Below are 16093 nucleotides of genomic sequence, written 5' to 3'. Positions count from 1 at the left end.
CAGCGGGAGAGGCCACAACAGTGAGAGGCCCGCGTACCGAAAAAAAAATATATATATATATATTTTACTTTCTACTGAAGACTTCAATTACATACCTTCTCTCTGTAAGAGAAATCTGTACTAATGCTATTGACCAAAATGTATTTAGAACAAACGTAGTTCTTCATATTCTAACTACTAGCATTTATTGCTTAATATTGTCCTGCAGGCAGGCTCCTGTGGTCCATCACATGAGGGAAATGCTGCTATGGAGGAGCAGGGAGAAATGACTTCTGGCATTGGTCCACAGAGGAAAAGATAGGTGTTCAAATTATGTCTGGGATTTAGAAAAGTGAATGGGAAAGGCCTCATCAGGAGGGGAAGAGGTATGAATAAAACTGCGGAGGGAGGAAAGTATAGATGTTTTTGTGTAGGCTACTTTGGCTAGAGAGGATCAGGTGATGCTTCTGAGCAGCTGGCCTCCCCTCAGTGATGCTACTTGGAACTGCAGTGATTGGTGTAATATGAATCATAGCATTGCGGGATTTAAGTAATTCACAGTTTTGGCTGTTTGATAGTGACTCCAAAGGTCATGTGGCTTACTCATAAATTATAATTTTGCTGAGGCATATATAAACTCTGTCTGCATCCATAGCTTACTTGTTATTTTCTTTTCTCTCTAGATATGCATTTATTCTCAGATGGTGGTTTGGGAGGGCACATATACCCTGTAAATATAAAGGGCCTATGAACTTTTAATCCTAGATTTTGCAAAGCTTGTATGGGAGAAAAGTAAGCTAGAATGCTTTGCCTTACAAGCATACCTCGTTTTATTGTGTTTTGCAGATCGTGGTGTTTTTTAACAAATTTGAGGGTTTGTGGCAACCCTGCGTTGTCAGCTGATAATTAACATATTTTAGCAATAAAATATTTTTAATTAAGGTAAGTACATTTTTTAGACATGCTATTGCACACATAATAGAATGCAGTATAGCATAAACATAACTTTCCAATTCACCAGGAAACCAAAATATTCCAGTGACTCTATTGCGATACTTGCTTTATTGCGGTGGTCTGGAACCGAACCCGCAGTATCTCCAACGTCTGCCTGTGCATTATATTTAACGTAACAATAAAGAAAACTTTTCATCCTATAAATCCTGAGGTGGTTTTGCCACTAACAGCTCTGTGACTCTAAGTTCTCTAACTTCTCTGTGGTTGCCTAATCATAAAAGGGGATAATGAAGAGTGTCTGCCACACAGAGGAATTTGTAAGGTTGAAATGTAAAAGTGCCTAAACAGTGCCTGCTTCCCAATAAATGCTATGTTTTTGCTATTATTATTGTTTAATTAAAAGTACTGTTTTAAGTAACGTTTCTTTGGGTTTCGCAGCCCTACCACTTACTAATAGCCAAGGGATAAATATAAGATCCCCACGGACTTTCAGACGAGTCTCCTCACAGTTGCTCATAGGCTTCTGGATACAACTCAGGCCTCCCCAGGCTTGCACCAAGGGGATTTTTTTTTTTTCGGTACACGGACCTCTCACTGTCGTGGCCTCTCCCGTGGCGGAGCACAGGCGCCGGACGCGCAGGCTCAGCGGCCATGGCTCACGGGCCTAGACTGCTCCGTGGCATGTGGGATCTTCCCGGACCGGGACACGAACCCGTGTCCCCTGCATCGGCAGGCGGACTCTCAACCACTGCGCCACCAGGGAAGCCCCCAAGGGGATGTTTTTTGTTTGTTTTTTGACCAAAATGTTTGATTTGATGTGATGCTTATGCGAAGAGTAGCCATTTATTTCTTTTCCTTGTTCTTAACATCATCATCAGTTTAACGTAATTGACCAAGTTACTGTGACTGTTTTCTCTTTTTATTTTCTTTTTTGCTCATTCTTCCTGAACTCCTAATTGTTGTAGTTCTCTTGATTTTATGAAAAGCTGACCGAATAGCGTAAAGGCTAGAGGTGGTGTCTATACATATAAAATACGGCAATAGCAATGGAAGGCTATAATAAATGAAACGCTTGGTTACTAGGCTGAGCTGCTTTCTCAGTCTTTGCTTTGTGAGCATGTATTCAAGAGAACTCTGAAACCACGTGAGCATACATGATGGAGAGCTTTTTGTCAGGCCACTTTAGCTCTTTATAATGCTCAATTTCCTCTTGTGTATATGGTCACAACTGCCACGTTCTATTACTTTATAGCATTTGGATATTGAAAGGCCAAACATATTCCTATTTTGTAATATAAAATATTTAAGACCACCTGTGAACCTTTCGTATCTTCTACATGTTTCTGATTGTGTGTATCGTTTGTGAATCTGGTATATTTATAGTGGATTGTTTACCCTAAAATTCTTGTTCTAATAGCCTGTTAATTATAAGGATTAAATCTGTGTTAATTTTCTTTTGATCATTGTTCTCAGTGTGTAGACCCTCATTGTAGTCCTATACCTACGCTGAGGTATTTAATAGACAGCACTTGAATAATACAATTGTGTGGTTGGTAAAAATGCATTAGGGTTTCAGGATTTTACCAATGGGTGATTTTTAATATTGAATGACGTGTATTAAGATAAACGCTTTTATATATAATTTATTTGGCATTGTAAATGCATTTATCTTGTGAGAAACAGACCCCCTGTTGTCAGATGAAGTATTCTGGAAAGGCTTAGAGTAAATAAATAATAAAACTACTTTGATATACAATCTAACCAATATTAAATATTAAGACTTTCAGATGATTGATTTTAATACTTAATTAACTTATTTAAAGTCCAGTGTAGCACTCTTGGATTCAAGATTGACAGAATTTAAAAATGGAACTTCATCCTTTGTCTTTGTTTTCTTTCTCATTTCTTTTTCTTTCTTCCTTGCTCCTTTTCTACCTCCTTCTCCCCCTTGTAACTTAAGACTTTAAAACATCATTATTCCTGACCATCAAATTTACCTCTAGCTACCAGTATTTCTAAATAGAAGTTTTTGTTTTTTTGTTTTTTGCCAATTCTACAGGTAATGGTCCATTACTCTCTTAATTACAAAAAATCTAGCTTCTATCAGTTTCTTGCTTTTGTAGGCAAGATGTCATATTTTAGGTTACATACCCATCATGGTGAATGCATACTACCTGTAACAGTCATTCATGCTGTATGCTCTCGCCCTTTTATAATTGTGCTCTGAAAATAGTTCATTTAAGCTCTTTGATATGCTTTTCTTACAAGAGATATCTTTATGTAAAGTAATATTACTCTATAACTTCAGTGTTTGACTTCTAAGTTTACCATCAGGCAAGAATATAAATGAATGGAGTATGCTTATATGAGCTTTTCTGAATACGGATGTCTTTAGAAGACACAATTCAGAATGCTAATTCTATGCCTATGTAATAGAAACAGTGATAGAATGAATATAAGCTGAAAGACGTAGAACTTCAGATTCAGAGAGAATAAACTATTTTTCTAGAGGTTTTGTTTATATGATGCCATTTTAAAAGTGAGAAGTTTTATTCAGCTAACCTTTTGTTTTGTCTGTATCATGCTAATAATTTGAAATTTTCACTTACAGACTGCTTCTGTTGCTTCAGTTTACATGGAAAATAGATTATTCTGAAATTTAGTTAACATACTTTAAGACTATCTTCCAAGCTTTAGTGCTGAACTCCTACCCTTTCATTAAATACTATTTTCACAAGACTTCCCTTCTTTCAGACAGATCACTTTTATCTTAAGATTTAATACTGCAAGAACTAGATATGTGAAGCCACTACAACTGTCCTAAGATTAGTCTGGGATTTTAAATGGCACTTTCAGCCTAATGTGTCAGTTCCTGTGACCAGGATGGCAGTAAAACCACGCTGCACAACCAGTTTTGAGTTTTGTGAATGTTGAGTTCATGTGCAGTAGGAACTTTGTTATTTATAGTAAGCGTAGCAAAGAAGGGATATCTCCTTTCTCAGGTCTTAGAAGGTATATTGCTGTGCTTTCTGAATTAGAAAAAATAAGATTGCTTTTATTTTTTAAAATTCTTTACCATTTTTGTCAGTCAGAGAAATTCTAGAGACAACTTGGCATTATTTAAGAAAACTGAACTCCATCCATTATGGATTTGAGTAGTCATTTACTAAGATACATATTTTTGGTCATTATATATATTTTTCTACATATATGTCTAGCTTCTGTGTAGAGAAGATTAAGGCATAGCAAGTATACAAACATAAGATGCAGTGGTCCACTGTGAGTTTCAAAATGTTTATACCATTTTGACTTTTATAGGGGTTATCTTAAAATCTTCAGACCACAAAAAATTCCCTTAAGTATTTGAATTTTTATTAAATATTTTCTTATAGTCTGATATTCATAGATACAAAATTTATTCAAAATAGTGATTAAAACAAATATAGATACATTTGTTTAAAAACCTTTGCTATTGTGCTTTATTTTTGGTTGTTGTTATAGTCACAGAACACAAATTGGAAAAATTACTTCATATTTGAAAGCAGCGTTGTATTGTGATTTTATAAGGTAACACAGTAGCAGTAACCAACAAAGTTAAATATTCTTTTATTTTCTAAAAAGCAAAAATAGCCCTTTGTATTTAAAACAACAAAAAACAAAACAGCGCCTACTTAATAAGTTACTTCTGAACTAGATTGTTATTTAAATCTACGATTAAAAGAAAATTAAGGATATTGTCCCAACTTTTTCTTCAACGTATTTCTTGAAAATAACTCATTACTATTCAGCAGGTTTGCTTTACTTGACAATAAAAGCATTTCAGTGACTCAGTTTCAACCTATAGGCATGATTAATTAGCATATAGTAGATGCCTGATTCTCTAGAATGGTTGTAGACTGGTATGTTTGGTAAACTTTGTATTCTGTTTATTGGGTGTTACCACAGACATCTCAATTTCTAAAGAATTATTATTAAAGCTAAAATCAGTGAATGACTTGAAGTTAACTTTCTCTAAGGAGTTTAAAAGACCTTAAGTCTCTTTGAGCATCTTGAGTGAATACTTGAACATCGTCATGTTGTATTTTATTTTAGCCATAGAGGGGGTTTTTTTTCTTCTGATGTTCCTTTTTGAAATACACTTTGATATCAGTTTCCTTGTTGTTTTTCTATTTCTCATAGAGTTTAAAATATATAACATCTCCTTATTTATATATTTTAGGTATATGAAGTCTAACAGAAGTATATACTATAAAAATGAGAAATGATATGAAAACATAGTATAGGATATTAAAGAAATTTTAAGGAAGTCTGGCAGTTAACTTGCAATACTCATTTCAAATGTTTACCCTTGTATTTTTAAAGAGTATGACAAAGTGTATAGAGAATATGAATTTTACATTAAAATAGTTGTCCATGGTCAAATACAGTTTTGACATGCGTTTAATCAGTTCCACACAGTTTCTTTCTTTCTTTCTTTCTTTTTTTATTATTTGCCAACACTTACAAGTAAAGAGATTTCACATAAAATTCTGGATTTCCAGTTTTTCTTGAAAATGTTGAAGCAGAGAAATGGATGTTCCAATAATTCACAGACCCGGTCCTCTTAGACCGCCTTGTTTTATGCCTCTCTTGTCTGTCTCATTGACTTAACAGGAGCCACGTGTAGTACTGAGTAGAGGGTGAGCTTTGGAGCCAGATAGGATGTGTTCACAGTCTGGCTGTTCAACACTTCCTAGTTGTGTGACTGTAAGCAAATTGCTTCATCTCTCTGTACCTCAGTTTTCTCTTTGGTAAAATGAAAATGATGAAGATACGTCATCGAGTTGTTGGGAGGATGAAATGTTGAGTATATGTGAAGTGTTTAGAGTAGTTTTTGTCATATATTCACTACTTAATAGATGTTAACTGTAATTAATAATGCTTTTTGCCTGACCCCATTAGGTGTTGGCATTTGGTGAGCCTTTCTTCTCCATAGTAGAGGATTTTATTTTTTAACCTGCTCATTCATTTGATCAGCAGAATGTATCAGATTCTATTTTATAATATAATTGCTTATCTACATTTTGCTCTCCTCTACCAGAGGGGCCCCCAACCCCCAGGCCATGGACCAGCAGCAGTCCGTGGCCTGTTAGCAACTGGGCTGCACGGCAGGAGGTGAGCAGCAGACAAGTGAGCGAAGCTTCATCTGTATTTACAGCCGCTCCCCATCACTCACATTACCACCTGAGCTCCACCTCCTGTCAGATCAGTGGCAGCGTTAGATTCTCATAGGAGCGGGAACCTTACTGTGAACTGCACGTGCAAGGGATCTAGGTTGCACATTCCTTATGAGAATCTAATGCCTGGTGATCAGAGGTAGAGCTGAGACAGTGATGCTAGCGCTGGAGAGCAGCTGCAAATACAGATTATCATTAGCAGAGAGGTTTGACTGCACAGAGACCATAATAAATCAATTGCTTGTAGATTCGTATCAAAACCCTATCAGTGAGTGGTAAGTGAAGACAAGCTCAGGGCCCCCACTGATTCTGCATTATGGTGAGTTGTATAATTATTTCATTGTATATTACAATGTAATAATAACAGAAATAAAGCGCACAATAAATGTGCTTGAATCATCCCAACACCATCCCCCATAACCCACCCCCCCACCCCCACCCCCCTGTTCTGTGGAAAAATTGTCTTCCACAAAACCAGTCCCTGGTGCCAAGAAGGTTGGAGACTGCTGCTCTACTAGATTATATTCCCCAGAGTTCCTTCTGTATAGTTAGTGCTCCATATATGTTAATTGATTTGTACACATAAGAAACAAGAACTGACAATGGTTTAGCTTTATGGATTTAGGATTTATGGCTTTAGAAATTCTTACTCTGTTGGCAGCAAAAGTTCTGCTTTCCCAAGTGTTGATTTAGCCTAACCCTCTGCTTCTTTTGTTTTAACCATAAGCTGAGGGGGAAAGGATATTAACATCTGATCTAAGAGTGAGGGTGGGTGAGAGTTGGAGGGTTCTGATAAAAATGAGAAAGTGTTCAAGAGTGCTTTTATGAAATGAGAGTTTTAGAAATTAAGTAAACAGGATAAAGGAGCATTTTGTGATAGGAAAAGACTGGTCAAGGATTTGTGTGTTCATGGGCTTCTCTGGTATTTTCCTCCATAAGTGGAGACTATATCCTTTAAAATTACATACCCATTTTGGTTGGACTTGCTTTTCCAATTTAGCATTACACATTTCCTCTTCCTGTCCCCCCTGCTCTTAAAATTTAAAAGATTATGTTACTTACATTATTTTGGATGAAAAGTAGCAAACTCAGTCTATTATTTGGAAGATTCTGATTTGGGAAGTACAAATTCTCATTTGTACTTTATAGACATAAAAATATTATAAGTGTAGCTTGGAAGTTCAAAAACAATTTAATTTCTAAAAAAATATTAGAATTATTTATAGAAATGAGAATTGAGGAGGAAAACCTTCAAAAAATGAGAAGACACAGGTGGTTATTTATATAATCTTGCCTTTGGAAGTGTAATACCAGAGGCAGAATCCATAAAGAAGATACAGATATATTTGGCTACATAAAAATGAAGAAGTTACTATCTCCACAAAAACTATATGTAATTTGAAGACAGACACACTCTGAGAAAAATATATGTAGCATATGACAAAGGAATTACTGCTTCCCACTGTTGATGAGGGTCCAGGGGAAATGAATTGTTCTATTATATACAAATCTTTCTAGAGCATAATTTGGCAAAACTTGTCTTAAAATCTTATTTTTTAAAAATAAATATTTTGGTCCAGCAATTATGCTTATAGGATTTTATCCTGAGGAAATAATCATGATACAGCACAGAGATATTACTGGAAGATATCCATTGTGAGGCTATTCATAGTGTTGGGAAACTAAAAGCATCCTAATTGTTTGCTAATAAGGAATTGGTTACATCAATTGTTACAGCTATATAAAGAATACCAGGGATCCATTAGAAGTGATAATACAGACTTTTTTATGGGAAGGAAAATACTCATGATAATTTATATAATCGGTATACTTAGCATGGTGGATCACATTAAACTATATGTATTTTAAATGCCCAGAAAGAATACATAGAATAAACTGAAATGTTAACAGTGGTGTTTTTAGCTAATATAATTACAAATGATTTCAGTTAGCTATATTTTCTATATTTTGAAAGTTCCTATAGTAAATGTGTATTATTTTGGCAGTAAAATGAAGGATATTATAAATGTGACAGTGATTTAACTTACAATTCAGCTTTTTGTGTAGAAGTTTACTGAAAATAAATGTAACTGAATGTTGAGGTAGAGGTTACCAGTGAAGTTCAGATTTGGGAAGAAATTGTTGAAATGAAAATCTTGTGCCACTTTTTCACTTCTTTTACATATATGCCTACCAATGTGTAGTAACAGTCCCTGGAGCCTGTGGAAAATTTGTTAATGTTTGTCATGCTCATTTAATCATTTTCCATTTTGCATTTATTCCCAGTCATAGCAGAAAAAAATTTATCATTTTTCTCCATATTTTTCATCTCCCAGGTGGTCACTCTTGGTGACATTGTCCAGTTCTCACAATGTATCATTCCTTATCTGAAACTAGACATCCTCTGCAGCCAGAAGAACAAGAAGTGGGCATTGACCCCTTGTTGAGTTACTCACACAAGCCTGGAGGTGAGTTTTGTATGCAGATAATTTTGAGGTTACTGGGAAACATGGCAGAGGGTCTCCAGCTAGCTCTGCCTGCCTTGTGTGTCATTCTCTAGAGAGGCTGAGCGGGAGAGCTTTAAGAACATTTCCCTGGATAGATATGGAGCGCTCTGACACTGATGGATTCCACAAAACGTCAACTTTTAATTATAGACAGACGCATTAGCTATAGCTAAGTGTTTAATGCACTGTGATTCTTTTTTAAAAAAATCATAAACTTAAACAGTTTATTGCTTTAGTATAAGAATGTTGAAATGCAAAATGGCCTTTTCTCAAACATCTTTTAAAGAAGTCTAAGCTCTTGGTGTTGATTTTTTGCAGGGATTTTTTTTTTTCCTTCAGCAAGTTGAGATTATTACAGGATAAAGCACTTGCCTGATTATTCTTTTTGTTTTTTTTTTAATAATTGGGATTTGTGTTTTACTTTTAAAGCTCTGTGTAGTGAAGTTGTTAAAACATCAACTGTATTCGGGGTCTGCCCTATAAAAATGTATTAAATGTATATGTATCAGAGCTTTGTATTATTTTCTCAGTATTAGTGATAACATAGTATCTTAGAAGGAAACAATGAGTTTGTGAGCATTCTTGACGCCTTTTCCTTATTTCAACTAATTCACTAAATATTTGCTAAAGTTGATTCATTGACTCAAGTAACTATTTGTAATTTTTCATTCAATACATGTATCAGGATTATAAGATCTATTTTAAGAAATTATAATTAGTCATATATTTTACATACTTCAAATATGATTTTTTTTCTGTATTGATGTAAATAAAGGTCTGCCATTAACTCTTGTTTGGGGAATTAAAAAAGAAATTGATACCTTAAGTAGTTATTTCTGTAGTATACATGCTATTGAGTTTATGGAGTGTGTTTATGTTTTTAGTGCATCTTTAATACCTTCCACATCATACAAATACCCTTGTTGTTTTTAATGAAAATAGCATGCAACTTATTTTTGTGATTTTATTTTTATATTTGTTTTTATTTAAACTGCTGTTTAAGGTTTTGATAATATGAAAAAATTATTTATGTCTAATTTCAGCATTTAAAGAATTTCAGTGGTAAGAATGATATAATCCTCCCTAGTGATGTTTTTTCTTAAATGTCATACCTATAAGAAGTACTCATAATGAAATAAGTCAAATTATTCTGCAAGCGCTTTGATAAGTGGATATTTTAAAAGTGAATATATTTTTGTGTTATCAGTATATGAAATATTTTCACCAAAATGTTCTGGTTTATATGCTTATTTTAGAACATAGGTTTTTTTTGTTGTTGTTTTGTTTTTTCCTTAAGTGCCTATTTTTCTCTGGACTAGTTCATTAAATATTGAGGTTCTTTTTTTTTAAACCGGTTAAAAAACATTTTAAATTAATTTTATCCTTTATTGTTTGTAGGAATGAGGAGTTACCTTTACTGAAAAGGCTTTTCGTTTATATCCTAGCCAACATTTCTATGACATACAAAGTTATTAGGACTGAATTGATGTTTAAAAGTGCCATTAATTCATTTACCCCAAATGTTCATTAACAATGTAAATGTATGCTGATGTTCTATAAGACAAGGAAGTGACTAATGACTCTTCCAACTAACAACACTTAAAATGAATAGAAACTTTAGATAGCTAATCTTGAAGTAATCAAGACCCTCATTCAGCTTGGCATCTCTGTATGCTCTAAAACAGCTGTCAACTGTTAAAAATATATACAAAACACACATACACGCACGCACATGCAGAAGAAAGATATGTAAATATCTAGTTCTTCAAAGCCGTAAAGGTTACTAACCGTAGTAGGTTTTGTGCATTGTATATGTAAATATTTTATATAAAGCATACATTTCATCTTAGGTTTTCTTTTTGCAGAAAACCGTGTGTTGCATTTTAATGGGGTTGTCATATTTACTTGAAAAATCACCACCTTTTTAGTATGTTGGTTTATTTTAATATATGTCTTTCTTGGGGTTCTCCACGTATTTGTAGCCTTTTACACAACTGAATGACTCATTTTGTAGGTAGTCAGACATTGGACTTAATCAGTGGTTTCCCTGTGTAGAAGTCCTGTTTTTCTGTTTGAGTTTTTAAAATTTCCTGTTGTATATTCCGTAAGTAAACAAATCTTTAATTTCTCAAATCTGAATTTTTAACATTTATAGAAAAACAGTACATTACTGAGTTAAATGATTCTGAGTATTCTGGAAAGGATTAGCAAAAATAGCCACATCATAGGTATGCTAGAGAGAAAATTACATATCATTGGTTTACTTTCATGGATGTTTGAGGGAAGTGGGTAAGGGCAGAAAAAAGAACTGTTTAGATATATATATGCAAAATCTTAGGGCGCATTTTCCATGTGAATTAACTGCTTTAATTTCTTTCTGAAATAGAAAGCAGCATAGAAAGTATGCTGTACTCTATTGCATTTGGTCATATACAAAAATTACCACCTTAAATTCCAAGATCTTTGATCAGAGGGTATTAATTAATAATTGACAAGTTACCTGTAATTCAATTGCAGCCATAAAAAAAAGTAAAACTGTTTTGTTCAGCTACTCATGATTATTCATTCTTAGCATGGAACTTTCAAGGATTAAATGAAAAAGTAATTATTTTATTTTAAACTGGAAAAAAACAATATCAAGATCTAGGGAAACTTAACCTATTAATAAAATAGTATTCTCTGAATTACTAATTGTTTTCCAATCTTACAAGAGCTTGGAATCTTGCTCATGATGAAAGAACATTTTCCTCTATTAGGTCTCTTTTGAGAATAGCATTTTGTTACATGTAGCCAGAGTTTTTAGCTTCAATTGTATATGCCTTCTTACAGCTTTCATAGTATTCAGATAATTACTTAATGTAATGCCTTTTTATAAAATATCTGTTTCAAAGCTTTCTTTCTAGCTCATGTATAAAATATTCAGTAACCTACTTAAGAAAAATCCAAGACATTCAGAATATCCTGCCTACTCCATTTTTGTCTCTTGTGCTTTTTTGTCCCAATCTTCCTTTCTTTCTCTTACTATATCATAGAGTTCTATGACTAGAAGGGGGTGCGTGGCTTTACTGATGAATAAATTGGTGGTAATTCAATTAGTTTACTGAAGTTGATGTGATAAATGACACTGTTCTATTATGATCTTTAGTACGGTTTTTCCAGTTAGTAGAAGTGTCACTGAACTCAGGTTTGGCTGCTCACTGCTCGAAAAGTCAGCACTTGTGTGACAAGTGCTGATTAAGAACGGAAAGGTCACATTAATCAGAGAGCCGGCAATCTGGGGAGAACGCGGACTCCTGTCCCACAACCAATTCCGAAGATTCTGGTTGGCCATGAAAGTTTTTAAAAGGAAAGAGGGGAAATAATCTCAGTTACTCATTGAGATAGGGGGTCAGATTTGTAGCCATCTCCCATTGTGTGCAGGCTTGTCGACTCCTCTCCGTTTTTTGGAAAGATCCAAAAAATGATCTTCCTTTTTTAAAATTTTTATTGGTGTATGGTTCCTTTACAGTATTGTGTTACTTTATACTGTACAGCAAAGTGAATCAGCTATACGCATACGTATATCCCCTCTTTTTTTGGATTTCCTTCTCATTTAGGTCACCACAGAGCATTGAGCGGTGTGATCTTTCTTTAGATGCTATTTTGTTCACACAGTTTGATTGCGAGATTACTGAAGGGGGAGCTGGGGAAGAGATCCGGTCATCTGTTAATTACTCATTCTTCAATTCTACTTCTTTGATCTATGGAAAGAATCAACAGGTTAGGCAAAGTACTGTGTGATCAAAAAGATTTGAAAGGTGTGCTTGGGCCGGAGGTTAGTTAAAATATAGCCTTGCTAAAGTGACAGGACAAAAGTGGCCTCCTGCAGAGAGCTACTTCCTGCAACAAACTGCCTGCAAAAATTTGCTTACAAATCACCGCTGTCAGACATCATTCCATTTCTGTGGGATTATGGGCGAAGGTCCATCTTCTATAACTTCTTCATGCTGACACAGGGTGCCATATTCTTAGAGTGGAAGATGTCGACATGGGTCTGTAGCATCTCTTTGCTGACAATTTTAGTTGCCTGCTTACCTATATGGGGAGAAAAAGCCACAATTATTTTGATGCCCACAAAGATACAGATTATGATGAGCAATAGTGTTAATCCCACTGTCTTAAGGCCAGTTCTTGGAATTGTGCTAGCCATACATTCAGTACTGCTCAAGGTGGAGCAGCTTATGTCATGGCTGCAGTCTGGTCATCATGCAGTTAGCGTTTTCCCTCTGGTGGCAGTTACAGTATCTGTAAGACAACTCAGGAATGTGCATCAGACACTGAAGGGTTCTGTGCCTCTATTGTCCTAATCATTGACTTCTTGAGCCTGCTCTTCTGTGACTCAGGGAAGCTTGGGAGACTTCAGCTCTTCTGTAAACAAGAGCTAGGGGGTGTGGAGGGGCCTTTGTACTTGGAACAGGGCAGTGGCAGGGCTCTGCTTGGTTTCAGATGCAATCTAGAGCCAAGATGGAGGGATTCGTGGAGAGAGAAGGAGAGGAAGGATGAAGAACAGATGTTTAGGTGCAGTAAGTTCATTTGTTTGATGGCTGAGGGTTCAGTGAAATATCATTGATATTTCTCTTTCTTGATATGTTAGGGTGAGATAATTTGCTGATAGTGAGTGACAGAATGAAGCATTTGAAGATTTATGGAGAGCAACAAAGGTTAGATTGAGTTGAAAAAGAATATATAATCTTGGGGGCCAAGGTGATATTAGACATCATAATTTATAGGTGATACAAGCTTATAAACGTGTGTGATTATGTCTAGCAGAATTCAGCACCTAGGATTTAGCCACAATCAAAAGCAGGCAGTGGTTGGACTTACCTGGTGGCATGGTGGTTAAGAATCCACCTGCCAATGCAGCGGACACGGGTTCGATCCCTGGTCTGGGAAGATCCCACATGCCGTGGGGGAACTAAGCCTGAGTGCCACAACTACTGAGCCTGCATGCTGCAACTACTGAACCCCGTGTGCCCTAGAGCCTGCGTGCCGCAACTGCTGAGCCTGCATGCTGCAAAACCTGCACGCCCTAGAGCCCAAGTGCCGCAATTACTGAGCCTGCATGCTGCAACTACTGAAGCCTGTGTGCCCTAGAGCCCACGTGCCGCAACTACTGAGCTTGCGTGCTGCAACTACTGCAGCCCGCACGCCTAGAGCCCGTGTTCCACAGCAAGAGAATCCACAGCAATGAGAAGCCCACGCACTGCAATGAAGAGTAGCCTCCACTCACCACAACTAGAGAAAGCCTGCACGGCAACGAAGACCCAACACAGCTAAAAATAGATAGTAATAGAAAAAAAAGCAGGCAGTAGTTTTGTCAGGGGAGTATAGGTAGACAGTAGACAAGGAAGTTGATGGCAGAAGAATTCATTGATAGTTTGAGAATATAAAGAAGTTTGCTGTTATGGAAGGGGCTTATAAGAGGGCAGAGTAGAACGTTTTGGAAGGGATTGAGTTAGGAGAGATGAAGCATAGAGTAGCATGGTGATGGGAGTCATAAAGGGGACATGGGAACAGTATGTAAGTCTTTGATAACTATGTTAATTCGTTGGAACATTGTCTAGTGGTATCCAATAAACCAGCTCAGTACCTTCATTAGCTCTGTGTAATAAATTGGATCTACGTCGATTTGAATAGGTTTTGGTTTGAAATCTTTTTTTTTTTTTTTAATTTTAAACACTTTATTTTTTTAGAGCAGTTTTAGGTTCACAGCAAAATTAAGAGGAAGGTACAGATTTCCCATATAGCCTCTGGTTCCCATATAGGCACAGCCTCCCCATTATCTGTATCTCCCACCAGAGTGGTACATTTGTGACAACTGATGAGCCTACACTGACACATGATAATCACCCAAACTCTGTAGTTTACATTAGGATTCACTGTTGGTGGTGGACGTTCTATGAGTTCGGACGAATGTATAATGACGTGTACCTGTCACTATAGTGTCATACAGAGTATTTTCCCAAAATTCTCTGTGCTCTGCCTGTTCATCTTCCCCATCCCATGCCCCTCAACCCCTGGCAACCACTGATCTTTTTACTGTCTGTGTCGTTTTGTAAAAAGTATCATCTTAATGAAAAATTCTCTCTACATATGGAGGAAAATGGCAGTTTAGATAGATGAAAAACTGTAAGGCTATTAAGTCATTAAGGAAAATGGTGGCTTTGTTGAAGATGAAGATTGTTAAATAAATGGTAGAGCAACTTGGAAGTTCTTAAATTACAGTAAAAAGGATTTTTTTTAAATGGATGTTTTTTAAAATGTCTCCTTAAAGACGGATTTTGTTACGTGGTGTGACAATAGGTAGAAGTTACATCAAAGAGCAGAGAACATGCCATGCCCTGTTCCTCTAAATTACACTGTCCGAAAGAAAGTGGGAAATGAGAGACTTCAGTCTGAAAGGCCATGAGTTAGAGATCTGAAAGTCATCCTCCAGAGATATCAGTTCACAGTATGAGACAGGTAAGAAATTCAAAGAAAGAGAAAAGAACTGAGGATTGATTGGTCAGAATTCTCCATGATTAGAAATTGGATAGAGAGAGCAGTATTTTAAAACAGTCAAAGTTGGGGAAAGATAAAGGAGGGTCAAAATTAAAGAAGCTACAGACGTGAGAGCTTCCAAGTAGGTCCAAGGTGGTCACTGCTTCAGAATTGCATACGTTAAAGACTATAAAAGGAGAAAAATCTATGATTCGGTGATGGGAAGAGTACTGATGATCTGTAATTAGTGGTAAGGCATTTTCAAGATATCACTCACTAGCTGACTTGAGGAGATGGAATTAACATGAAAAGGCAGTGGTGAAATATCAGTCGTAAACATTTAAATGGCGAGGGAGTTTCAAGTTACTCTTTAATGTTAGATTTAGGTGACTATATATGGATTTTATGTATTCGTGCTCTCACAGTGGATTGAGATTTAGCAAGTTAGACATTTTAATGGTAACAATGAAACTCACTGTTGGTAAAATGTACTCTTGAAATAAAAAAAAAAAGTCTTCTGGTCTGAATTCTGATCTTTTTTTATTGTGTTGCCTATTTCTCATTAATTGAATCCAGTTTTTAGTTTTATTTGAAGTTTTCTGTTGGTGTGGCAATTCCTAGTATTTACTTAATGGAGAGGCCCCTTTTCAGTTCCTTTAGAGTTGGGGTTGTGTGAAGAGTTATTTTAGTTGTACTGGGATTTTTTTCATTTCCCATGTCTTTAGGAGCAAAGGAGACCTCACTGCTTGCTCTGGTTGCAGACAGAAACAGTAGCCCTGCAAGAGCTGTCACCACTACCCCCTTGGGCAAAGTTATCTGCAAAGGAATATCCATACCTTGAGATATTTTTTCCACCATGCTTAGTCAGCCTTATAATATTCTTGGATCACCAAAAATGAGAAGCTGTGTGATGGTGGT

General features: G+C 36.0%; 1 protein-coding gene across 3 annotated transcripts in view; it reads left to right on the top strand.

Annotated features, from left to right (window-relative positions):
• The window catches only part of TBC1D5 (TBC1 domain family member 5), a 538071-nt gene that overhangs the window by 196176 nt on the left and 325802 nt on the right, over positions 1–16093 (top strand). For all 3 annotated transcript variants that reach the window (XM_060011527.1, XM_060011525.1, XM_060011526.1), the window contains one exon: positions 8486–8617. In XM_060011527.1, the coding sequence (XP_059867510.1) occupies positions 8521–8617 (97 nt within the window). In that variant the 5' untranslated portion in view covers positions 8486–8520. The remainder of the gene's footprint in view (positions 1–8485; positions 8618–16093) is intronic.

Source organism: Delphinus delphis, chromosome 4 (genome assembly GCF_949987515.2).
Source record: "Delphinus delphis chromosome 4, mDelDel1.2, whole genome shotgun sequence".
NCBI classification, from domain to species: Eukaryota; Metazoa; Chordata; class Mammalia; order Artiodactyla; family Delphinidae; genus Delphinus; species Delphinus delphis.
The sequence above is the reverse complement of the archived record's forward strand: the minus strand, read 5'-3'. Positions and strand labels throughout refer to the sequence as shown.